Source organism: Adiantum capillus-veneris, chromosome 4, assembly GCF_014529385.1.
Source record: "Adiantum capillus-veneris isolate H3 chromosome 4, ASM1452938v2, whole genome shotgun sequence".
NCBI lineage: Eukaryota > Viridiplantae > Streptophyta > Polypodiopsida > Polypodiales > Pteridaceae > Adiantum > Adiantum capillus-veneris.
This window is the reverse complement of record NC_140934.1, coordinates 82053249-82065402: the sequence shown is the minus strand read 5'-3', so window position 1 is coordinate 82065402 and position 12154 is coordinate 82053249. Positions and strand designations below refer to the sequence as shown.

Sequence of the window (12154 nt, the reverse complement as noted above, 5' to 3'; positions counted from 1 at the left end):
AGCTTTCATATAGAGTAGACCATCCCTAGCACTTCATGTTCAATGGTAACATAACCTTTCTCAATATTGGAGAGGCATTGACTATCATAATAGATTGGAAAGGTTGTGCAAAAATGGCTCCCAAGGCAATTCTTAAAGCATCCACATGCACGTGGAAAATATTATCCCATCCTAGCTACCTCAATGCTCATTGCAAAATGACTAGCTGCTTCAAAGCCTAAAAGGCATCCTAGGATTCACTAGACCATTGAAACTCGGTATGTTTCTTTGTAAGCGCATGCAGTGCATTATCTTTCTCTATAAACTTTTCCATAAAGCATTTGTTAAAATGTACAAGGACAAAACATATGCTCACATCATTGGCAGAGTTGGATGTTTCAGCCTTTATGAATTTTTTTATCTTATCCTTAGTCATCTATGTACCCATACTAGACAATAGGTCCCAACAACAATCCCTTGAAGACTATGAAAACACATAGGGGTTCAAGCTCACCCTCTTATCCCTACACCTCTTGATTACCAACGTTAAATAATCCAGTGTTTGACCATCACTGAATACATAGTAAATCATCAACAAATATTGCCGTGAATTTATGGAGATCATCCTTGAAAAATTTGCATCATGGCATGCTAAAATGTGGTTGAGCATTGCAAAGGTGAAACTACATCACTAGATACATAAATGCTTCCAATCATGTGAAAAGGTCGTATTTGCTCTTCAAGTGCCCATGCAATTTGATTGTGTCGGTTGTACCAATCCATGAAGTTTTACATTTTATGCCATGCTACATGATCCAACATCATGTCTGTGAAGGGCGATAGAACCGATTCTTGATAGTTTGATCATTCAACTTCCTAAAGTCCTCACGAATCCTTAGTTTCCCATTCTTCTTTGGAACCACCACAATAGGGAATAACCAATCGCTACTCTCGATCTCGGCTATGAAGCTTGCCTTTAGTAAACTATCAATTTCTTACTTCATCTTTAGTGTATAATTTGGATTCATCCTTTACCTTTGCATCTTAATGGACTTGCCATCAATCTTCAACAAAATCCTATGCTGACAAAGAGTATTGTCTATTCCTTTCATGTCCTTATGATGCCATGCAAATACATCCTTGTATTCTTTGAATAGGTCATATGAACTCTCCTAGAAATTGCTTATTCACCTTCATTGTCTATGGATTCTCCTCCATGACTAGCTCTATCTTCTCAAATCTCATATGGACCTTTGCTACTGATTCTCCAGGTAAAAATCATCAACACGACTGATTTAAATCCAAGATGGCTATTGGAATGATGTTCAATGCTCTCATCTCTCTTAGCACCTATTATGTGGATTTGTTGGGGTATAACTCTTTAGGTCTCATTAATCCTTGCAACCCAATCAAATCTGTTGCCACCACCACCCCCTTCTTCCCCGTTTATAGAGTGAGCTCACTTCTTAGCCAGTCACACACAATCCCACAACTCTCCATCCGTACACCTACACTCCAGGCACATATCTACACCACATCTCTGTTGCATCATTAAGAAAATTTGGTGTTAGCGTATTTTTAATCAGCAAAAAAGTATAAAATCTTGGCTTGTCTTCAAGGAAATTGAAAGTTGGAGGCGTTTAGTGTGAAAATTGGTCTTTTAGTGTATCTTTAATTCGCTAAACTTGTAAAATCTTGTCTAGAGTAAAAATCAGTAAATGCATCAAATGTTTGCAAAAAACTGGGGTTTTGTGTATTTGTGACCGAGTACAAGTAATTGAATTGGTGAATTTCTCCCTTTCCTCCCCTTCCCACTTTCCTCTCTACATCCTAAAAGGCCATAGGTGGCACTATTCTCCTCTATGCAATCACAAGTCTTTGGTAATCTATATGGAAGATCTTATGTGGCTATCTTTATGGACATGTATGTCATCATTTCTCAGTGTTATCAGTACACTAGGCTATGCTTGTCTATACAGTTTTCTATGTGGCCATCCTTCATCCATAGATGACAAAATGGTCATCGATATTGTGCTCATCTCTCAACAACCAATCATATGGTAGGCTTTTGAGCCAATTTTCTTAATTCAACACTTAATTTATTGACTTCCCCAGAAATCTTAGAGAAAGGTACCTCAACTAGAGCCTTTGATGAGTTGAGCTCTTCTTTCAAATCCTCACAGTCCATTAGTACTCACTTTGTACTAATTTGCAGCTTGGGTTTCCAATTTTCTTTCGACGATGTCTTTGTGACAATGGCTACTTCTACTTCTTGACCCTCCCCTTAGGGGCATCCAAATAGTTGAATCCATGGCTCAATGGGTATTACTTATTACCCTTTTTTCTTGGTTCATTTGGCTAGGATCTTAGGGGTTTTGTCATCCATTGTTTCTTCTATTGTCACCATGCACTCAGATTATTGTTCATCCCTACTTGGCCTCTGATTGCTCCTTTTTCTTCAAGAGCTTTGGTGTTTTCTCCCTTTGTTGTGGGCTTCTAGAATCCCTCTTCTTTAGACTAACCACCTGCTACTTCGTGACCTCCTTTTGTTCTAACTAGCAACTTTGCTATGTAAACTCCCCTTTGCTTCTATATATATTGGTTATCTAAGTCTTGTTTGACTCCATTTGATGCCATCTCCCTTGGGGTTGCTCTCACTCTCTTCCTCTAGCTGTTGCTAACCCCCTTTGCTCATCTAGACCCTTGACTCCCTAGATGCTTCTTTACAAATCTCATGCCAAGGCTTACTTCCACTTGTGAACGCTTGAAGTTAAATTTCTATTGTACAAGTGATGGTTGTTGGGCTACCTGTCTCACTATCTTCTAGGCCAACTTGCTTTGCTTATGCCATGCATTGCTAGACATAGATCTTGAGCTTTACGATGTGCTGCTTGCTTTGGAGCTTGAAGTTTGGCATAGCCCTAGTAACCATAGCGCTGGCAAATTGGCTAGTGGGTGGTGTAGGGAAGAAACCTGGTTGCTAAGGTGCATGAGTTGGTCATGCACGCAAAGTGGCCTTCCTTGCTGCAAGTATAGCAATTTCTTATCATAGCAAGAAGCCATATATTGGCTACTTTGTTGTCTTTGGTTGCTTGGCTTATGCTTTGGGCCTGAGCAACAACTCAAAAAATTAAAAATTATGCTCTAAAATGTATTTATATATTATAGAAAGAATCTACGAACGAAGTATATTTGATTAGTCACAATAGTTGTTTTGTGGAAGATGCAATCCAACCTTTGCTAGCATGCACCAAGGCGACAGATGTGAGCTCACAAAATGTTTCCGATATGTTGTCGCTCTATTAACGGTGGGAGTATATTTGGAAGTCCCAACGAGGCACATTTGCAACCATACAGTTTTAAAATGATGTTATAGATCAGCCAATCTTTGATGGAGATGTATAAGATGTGTGAATAAGGCTCAAATTGAGCAAGCTAGAGGTATGCCAAATTGGCTAATGTAGACTTTGTGTGATGGTAAATGGGCACACCTTTGTCTAGTCCTACTGGTTGAGGGTCCCTGCATACCTCTTTTGCATCGATTGTTATGCTTTGGATGTATCTAGTATTCAACCGCAATTTTGCAAAAGCATTGGAGGGAAATCCCCCCCCCCCCCCCCAAAACCCCCCTGGCACTCTCTCTCAGCCAATTGTGCAAGACTTCTAGGCACAGGTGGAAGATGTTGATTGCCATGAGAAGGGAAGATGGACATCAAACCCTGTCGTTGGCATCCATGACCTTAGAGAACGAGTCACGCGCTCATCTTTTACAAAAAAAGGTTGACCCAACATGCAAGTCTTCCACTCATCGTCACATGACTAAATACCCTTTAGGCTTTGGCCCTCCTATATAACTAGAAGGCGTACTTTCCTGTGCGATTAAAGCTCTTACTGATTATTAAAGCTGTGATCTAAAAACAACTGCACAAATGCTCGAGAACAGAATTGTCTTTCAACAATACTCCGCTACAGCTACTTCCCAGTTGGAACACACCACTTTCCTGAAAGGGGCACAATTGTGAGGTATAGTATACCTTTTTTTTTTGTACAACAAAATCTGTATGGTGTAATGTGTGCTTGAAAACGCCCATTAAGCCGTTGTAGGAGCTTGGGTTCCTGGAGTAGTTGCATTCACAGGTTGGCCAGCACCAGATGCCTTTGCAGTAACTGTATCTTGTCCCGATTGTTGGGTTGCGAGTGACTTCTTAACCTGTAAACAACTTTTCTCTTTAGAAACCTCCCGAAAGTAAACATCGTAGCAGGCTCATGAATAAGATTACTTACCAAAGCAAGGCGTTGCTTGTGAATTTCATTCATAGCCTGTATCCAGCTCATCAATGTCAGCACAAGGTATACCAAACCAAATCGCTAAGTAGAAGTCAAATTGTACAAGCAACAAAATGCATGATAGACGCATACATACATAAAACTGAAAAGTGAAGACAGCAGTGACATCAAATCGCCTTTATTTTCTGCGTGATAAATGAACAAATTTCGTACAAACATGCATGCATGCAATGCGCACGCATACAAACGAGCTTAAAAAGTTGGCCCATACCGTTTTCTTATAGGTGTGGTACTCATCTACATTGAACCCAGGAATGCTCAAATCCCAATTCGAACCTGATGTACATTCAGGATCATCAGCTTGTATAAATAGCAGTTTCTCAAATCTTGAAAAGCAAAGCCTCTGTAAATGAGCAAGAGCCAGAGAAAGCAGCCTCATCAGAGGCACTGATATCAATGCCATGAGCCTCAGCCTCCTGAATATTTCAATTACAAAATACAGACCAGGTTACATTTCAAACCTTGAAATGAAGCTCCAAGGGTGCATAGAGTTTACTGTCTTAGCCCATAGCAACCCTTATTTAAAATCACAACATATGCAAGAAAAATATATTCCTGCACACCTTCATGTGCACACATGAACCACAATTTCACCTCGGACTCTGTGGTGCCTCCCTCTATCCTTATTTAAAAGCACAACATAGGCAGAAAATATATTCGTGAAAACGTGTGCGCACGCCCGGCCTTGCACACCAGCATGTGCACATATAAACTACTTCACCTCAGACCCTGTTGTCCCTCAAATGGTACTACGACAAAAACTAACCCATCATTGGCTAACGAGTCAATTCTTCCTTGAAATTTGCCTTCTTTTCTGTTTCTATAAAAGAGTTTCCCTGAACTACATTCAAGATGGATGGAGAGAACCTTTCTTCATTATCATTCCTTGATACAAACTCTATATAACCATCACGCATATGTTGGTACACCAACCCAATTTTCCCCCTCCTTTGTATTTCCCACCTTTGGTTCCGTTTTTGTTTGGAATTCCCCCTCAACTATGTGCTCAACATGCTGAAACTGGTTGATCATCTTGTTCGAGACTTCTGAACCAGGTAACACTATAGTCATCACAATCACCCTTTCTGAGTAACTACATTTCCTCTTCTATCTGATTACCACCTTTGCTTTCCTCTTCTATCTGATTACCACCTTTGCTATTATCCATCAATTGTATGAACAACAGGTCAGTATTTTTCTCCATAATTGACAAAAAATTTAAATGAATGAAGTTTGCAAACTTCGGTAAAAACTAGAATCCTGTGTCATAAATAATCACAATTAGTTTCTGTTCATTCAATAAGGAATTACAGGCATAGCTGATAGATCGAGTTAATTTACTTAAATGGAGAAGAACATCTTTTGCCTCCAATACATTTGATTTGCGATGCTTTGCAAGCTTGCAGGCAAAACTCGTTACCTGTCAACAGAAACAGGGATTCATTAATCATACCATAAAAATGTGCATACGCTGCAAGCATAGCAAGTCGATGCAACCAAGCATTACAACCTAACAGAGCTACGGCATACAACCAATACGACCTACGCATTACCCAAAAACCAATGTCCCACATAGCGCATACATGTAAAAAAGCCCCAAGATAAAATTAGGGAGAAAATGCCATGGAATAGTGAGGCATTTCTTCGCAAGGCTAGCAAGGTTAGACTTCTTCAAGTTCGCCCACTTTCGCCACCAATGAAAGCTTTCTCACGGTGATGTTCCGTAGAAACAAGAAACACCTGTACCGGGCCCTTGCCGTGCTCAGAATGCATTCTGGCCAGGGGCCGTTCCGAAAATGTCGTCCCCTACATCGTTTCAAATTGCGTTTCAAATTGGGAACACATGTTGGTTCTGTTCCGGAATGCGTTCCAGTATCATTCTGAATGTGGAAGGCCCTCAATCTCCTAAAGACTATCTGGGTTCCCCTTCAAGTTCCCACCTTTGGCGATTTCCACAAGTATATCCCCTTTGTGTTCCATGTTTCTAGCCCCAGAGATCCCCTCTCAAAAGCACAAGCGCTTTGGTCAGTAAATGTTTATTATATTATGGTTCAATACTGCATACAATCGTGTTGTGAGCTCGCTCACTTGATTTTTTTATTTTGTTGCTGAAAGCCCTAACTGTTTGAGGTAGTTCGCGTCGATGCGTAGAGCTTGTCGAAAGGAAGTCTGGGTATCTCTAAATTCTCAACCGTTGCGTTCTCTCAAACAAAAAAATGCATCACAAAGTGTGCTTTTTGGGCTTTTCAAAGGAGAACGAGCTTATAAAGCCATGGAAACTTTTTAAAGATGGTTTTTGAGGTTTGCACACACTTCTCAATGCACTTCCAAGTCGGTCAACCCTTGGTCAACGCTAGTCAAACAGATCAAAAAGTAGTCAAGGTGTTGTCGCCTTGCTTCTCTCTACCCTTGATATCATAATACACATATATAATGTGTGTGTGTGTACATATATATATATTCTTCTGCAACAGCAAATTGAAGCATATTCAAAGTCCATCTACTTGAGAAACTCTGGATGGATGAAATCCTCGATGGCTCTTGGGAGTTGTACTTTGCTCAAGCATTAATATAATAAAGAAAAACCGAAAGGGGCGCCAGGTTTACAAAAGATGAACTGGAGGACGTAGTTGGGGGTCAAAGGAGAAGCAACTGAAGAAACGTCACAAGGGAACTAACTTCCCTCGTTATTTGGGCCGAAAATCCTCTTTTGAGAATGCAAGAAAACAAAAGAAGTGTGTATGCTTCGAAGGAGTGTCCAATTCGTCCTCATCTTCTTCTGACAGCTGGACAACTCATCCTCTTCTAGCTCGATGAATTTATGAAATAGGACTTTTTGAAGATGATTTTGATTACGTATAAAACTAATGTTTTATGGAAGAACCTGCTATTTGTGAACAAATAACAGGATTAAGAATGAGAGAGATGATGATGATTTTGGAGCAGTGACAGCTCCCGAATGAACCTGATATCGAATCATGAAGTTTGAATCACGACTGATTCAATGGAACAGTCATGAGCGCATCAAGAGTTCATGCGGGATGAGATGGTCACACAACTAGAACTAAATGATTGGACCACTCTGTTCAGTATGAACTTAGTGATGGATTGGGATCCCCGGAAATGATTACTCGCACACGATAGTGCTAGAGTGCAGATGGAATGATCACTCGCACACGATAGTGCTTGAGTGCAGAAATCTATGGACTCATATGATCGCAATATGAGATTAGTCGATCCAACGTCAGTGAGATCTGGGATAGATCTAGATGCGATTGCTAAATATGTTAAGGAATCATAGTCCTAGATCAAAACCAAATCGATGGACGTGATTGCGATATGGGATTAGTTGAATGGACATCAGTGAGGTCCGATGCGGATCTAGATGGCATTGCTAAATACGTCGCTAGGAATCACGGTCCTAGATTCTATGTGAATGTGATCTAGCTGTGATCTTATGTGACTGTTGTCTTTGTACAAGTGCTGGATTTGTGTCGTCTAGTGCTTCGGTACTTAGAGTCAGTGTATACTCAATTGGTTTATGGCTTATGTCTGGTTTTGTAGGCGTAATCAAGGGCGATTACAATTCTTTCTAGAGGGGGGTATGTCACAAAATGGTGACGTGGCATGACCACCTGTCACGGGACACATCTAACCCTATGTGCACGCGGACAAGCTACTTCACTTCAGTTAGATTAGGAAGTGATCTGGCACTTTTGTGAGTCTGTTCGCAGACCGTGCATGCCTAGTCACTTGAGTAAATGCATATCCTCTGGTTGCACACAGCATGATCATCAGATTTTCATCAGGAGCATTTTTACAGTGCAGTGACTTTTGTTGGAAACTAGGTAGGGCAATTTTGCTAAGCAAGCATATACAGAAACCTAGCGCTAGCACTTTTGGGCAAAAGAGGCAACAGGAATCGGTTCAACAGGCACCTTCTCAGCAGGACCCCCAGCAGGCCTAGCGTTTTTGCATCTACAAGAAGGCCTAACGTTTGGCACCCAGATCAGCCAGCGTTTTTGCATTTGCAGCAGCTTGGCGACAGCAGAGGACAGATCAGCCCTAGAGTTAGTAGTTTGCACCAGCACATTTCCAGTGTTTCCACAACACAGCCCAAATCAGCCCTAGCGTTTTTACATCAGCCTGGCACCTCAGCGTTTTTTGCAGATCTTCACGACAAGATCAACAAGTAGACCAGCATTTTCAGTTTTCAGCAGTCAAATCTTGCAGTAGACCCCCAAACCTTGCAGATCTCACCTTCCCACAGCAGTTCCTCGCAGCACAGTCAGATCCAGCACAGTTTGCAGATTCAGCCCGGAAAACGCAGATTTCAGCATCTGCGTTTCCAGCATGTCGTCGTCGCATCGTCGTCATCGACATCGTGTCACAAACGGGAGCGCATAACAATATAAAATATACTCCGATAAATAGAATTTATCACTAAATACTGAAGCCAGAGGATATAGAGAGAAATAAATAGAGAGAGAGAGAGAGAGAGAGAGAGAGACAGAGAAAGAGAGAGAAGATCGACACAGTACTGGGGACCAGAAGATGGGTTGGTCCCCCCCCCGTTAAGAGTATTCTTTTATTCAGGGAGAATTCTTATACAAGCACGAGAACCCAAGGAAACCCCTCCGTTCTGTAATCTTAGACCCGAAGGTCGTGCTTTCCCGTAAAGGGCTTGGGCACAAGGCCGTTCCTTCCCGTAAGGGACTTAGGCGCGAAGCCGTACTTTCCCGTAAGGGACTTAGGCGTGAAGCCGTACTTCCCGTGAAGGGCCTTCCCGTAAGACGGGAGATTCCTGCAAAACAAACCACACAAACACGCGACAACAATTCATATGGCGAATCCACAATAGATACATGTCGCTCTTGCGCGGGAAAAGCGACTTCCGTGCTTCGTAGTCTCGCGATCTCTTGCGGCAGAGTCTTCTCTTGCTGACGTTGGTACCCCTTTGAGTGAGGGCATGTGGTGCTTTTATAGCTCCCTGGCCTCTACAACATTCCGGTGTCATATTCTCTTCTCTCTCTGTCTCTCAATCTCATGCACCTTCATGCACAATGTCTATTCACTTTGTTTGTGTCCATTGCACTAGAAAAAGGAACCTTGAGCACTGTTCGGAGCACTCATCTTGAGCAAAGTTCAACATTCACTTCTGTTGCACCTTACACCACCCGTGGGGCGGGTGTGATGATGTGGCAAAGATTGTACGGACAGCTGTACAGACTACCCCTGACACGCGTTGACACACTGACTGTACGGACAGACTGCCCCCATATCGCACTGACAAGCTATTGATGTGGCAGTACAGACCTCCGTATAACGCGCTGACAGGCTGCTCACGTGGCAGATTGTACGGAATTCCGCAAATTGTGTTGATGCTTTTTGGGGGCAGATTTTTTGGACCAGATGCTTTTGGGATAGTTTGTTTTTGAGTTTAAGCTTTTTAAGTTTCGAGGCTCTGCTTTTGGTATCTCTTGTAAGAATAAAAGGACCCTTTGGGGCCTCACTCTTAAGAGCATCTGGACGCAGAGTCTGAGAGCAAAGAACCCCTTCGCATAGTTACCAAGAACGGGAAACCGGAACGGGGAACGTGGAACGGCAACTGCCACAAAATGCCATTCCCTTTACAGGGACTCACGTTTGAAACACGGAACGGGGATTCAGAATGGGAACGAGGAACGGAGACCTGAAAATGGCCATTCCCTATTACTATGCCCCTTCGGGAGTTGTACTTTGCTCAAGCATTAATATAATAAAGAAATACAGAAAGGGGCAAAGCCGTGTTGACTGAAGTTTTTTAAGTTGTGAAGTATTTTAAGTGATTCTCTTGTGTGCCGTGTCGGATTCCCGACTTGGGGTGCCCAAGCCTGTAACACTACACAATTCTTTGGAACCATCAATAAAGATGCCATAAATGTCGAAAACAAGAACTACTGCATTTGTGCTTTTCTCGGTAGGAGGTTGCTTTGGAGGCTTATCCCCTTTATTAGGACAAGCATAGGAGACGTGTCTCGTCTGGAAATATTCAAAGTATCTACCTTCTTGCTGTAGAGTTTCTCGTTGGCGGAGTGTCAAACAAGGTCTTGCGGGTTGAGGTATGCCCCATCTGGAAATATTCAAAGCATCTACCTTCTTGCTATAGAGTTTCTCGTTGGCAAAGTGTCAAAAGAGATCTTGCGGGTTGCGTCAAATTGTCGCAATTTTAGGTGCTTTTTGCAAACAACGGGTAATATTGGAAGAATTGGGAGCATGGAGCTAGAGATCCACTCTTTTGCGACAAGAAGAACCATTTTGAGAATGTCGTCTAGAATTTGTTTAAATGGATTTTATCTATTTTGAACTTGTTTTGGTGCCAATTTGAGATTGCTTTGTTCTGGTTTTGATATGTTTGTGGGAGCACTTCTGGATACTCATGACTTAGGTTTTCTTTGGGAGGAGTATTCAAGAGGAAATTGTGATTGCAACATTGTGTTTTACTCATGGCTTGGGCATTCCAAGTACTGAAGAGAAGAATTGATGCTTGATAATGTCTGAATATCTCATGGCTTGGGCTTTCTCGAGAGGAGTATTCAATGATTGAAAAGTGGTACTTTACTCATGGCCCGGACCTTGTTGGTTATTTGCGGGAGGAGTATTCAATGATTGAAAAGCGGTACTTTACTCATGGCCTAGACCTAGTTGGTTATTTGTTTTGTGTGTGTATGTGTGTGTGTGTGTGTGTGTGTGTGTGTGGGGGGGGGGGGGGGGGGGGGGGGGGGGGGGGGGGGGGGTATATTCAATGATTGAAAAGTGGTGTTTTTTACTCATGGCCCGGTGTGTGTGTGTGTGTGTGTGTGTGTGTGTGTGTGTGTGTGTGTGGGGGGGGGGGGGGGTATATTCAATTATTGAAAAGTGGTGTTTTTTACTCATGGCCCGGACCTTCTTGGTTATCAACGAGGAGTATTGAAAAGAAAGTAGGATACAGTCTAAGAAGTATTTACTCTTGGAGCCTCCAAGCGACGCAAGCTGCAGCGTGGAGAGCGTTTGGTTGTAAAAGGCCTCTATGCCGTGAGCGTTTGGACTATGCCGATGACGACGACGGCGACTCGATGGCTGAAATCTGTGGTCTTCTAACTGCTGATTTTCGGGACTGTTTCGGTGGCTAAAAATGACTGTTTTGGCTGCGTTTTTATGGCTGAAAATGGGGGAACATCTGCAACCATCTTGGGGGCTGATCTGCTACTGTGTCATAGGCTGAAAACTGAAGTATCTGCTGCAGATTTGGGCTGAATCTCAAAAACGCTGATGTGCCTGTTGCTTAGCAAAAACGCTACTGCTGATCTTCTGTTACTGATGGCTGAATACCAAAACGATGATGCTTCTGCTACAGAAGGGCTGAAAACACTGTGGTTCTAATGCGGTAAAGCTGAGAATCAAAAAACGCTAATACCCTTTCCTAGCATTAGTGGTTCCTGCTGGTCTGGAGTGCATGGCGATGATGCATAAATGAAAACGCCAGGCTGCTGTGTTGATGGCGATGAAGCATTTGCTGAACGCCAAGTGATGGGGGAGGATGGCCTAGGGTTGGAAAACGCTAGGGATGCTGAGAGGGGGGGTACTGCTGAGAAGTTGCCAGTTGAGCGGGAAGCTCCTGCTGCCTCTTCTGCCAGAAAGTGCTAACTTGGGTTTGCTTATATATTAACTTAGCAAAATTGCCCTACCTACTTTTGTTGGAAAGTCACTTAAAAATAATAAGTGAAAATACCAATAAATAGGAAAATAGGCTAAATGCACTGGAAAATTACCCTAACTGATGCTAATGGATTCGGATGGGAATTCCGAT

At 42.4% G+C, this 12154-nt stretch overlaps 1 protein-coding gene across 5 annotated transcripts in view; it reads right to left on the bottom strand.

The window, feature by feature from the left end:
- Positions 1-3912: 3912 nt before the first annotated feature.
- LOC147459497 (uncharacterized) overlaps positions 3913-12154 on the bottom strand; it is a 36295-nt gene continuing 28053 nt past the window's right edge. For all 5 annotated transcript variants that reach the window (XM_086510750.1, XM_086510749.1, XM_086510751.1 and 2 more), the window contains 4 exons: positions 5668-5746; positions 4538-4602; positions 4264-4299; positions 3913-4189 (listed from right to left, as the gene is read on the bottom strand). In XM_086510750.1, the coding sequence (XP_086366876.1) occupies positions 4070-4189; positions 4264-4299; positions 4538-4602; positions 5668-5746 (300 nt within the window). In that variant the 3' untranslated portion in view covers positions 3913-4069. The remainder of the gene's footprint in view (positions 4190-4263; positions 4300-4537; positions 4603-5667; positions 5747-12154) is intronic.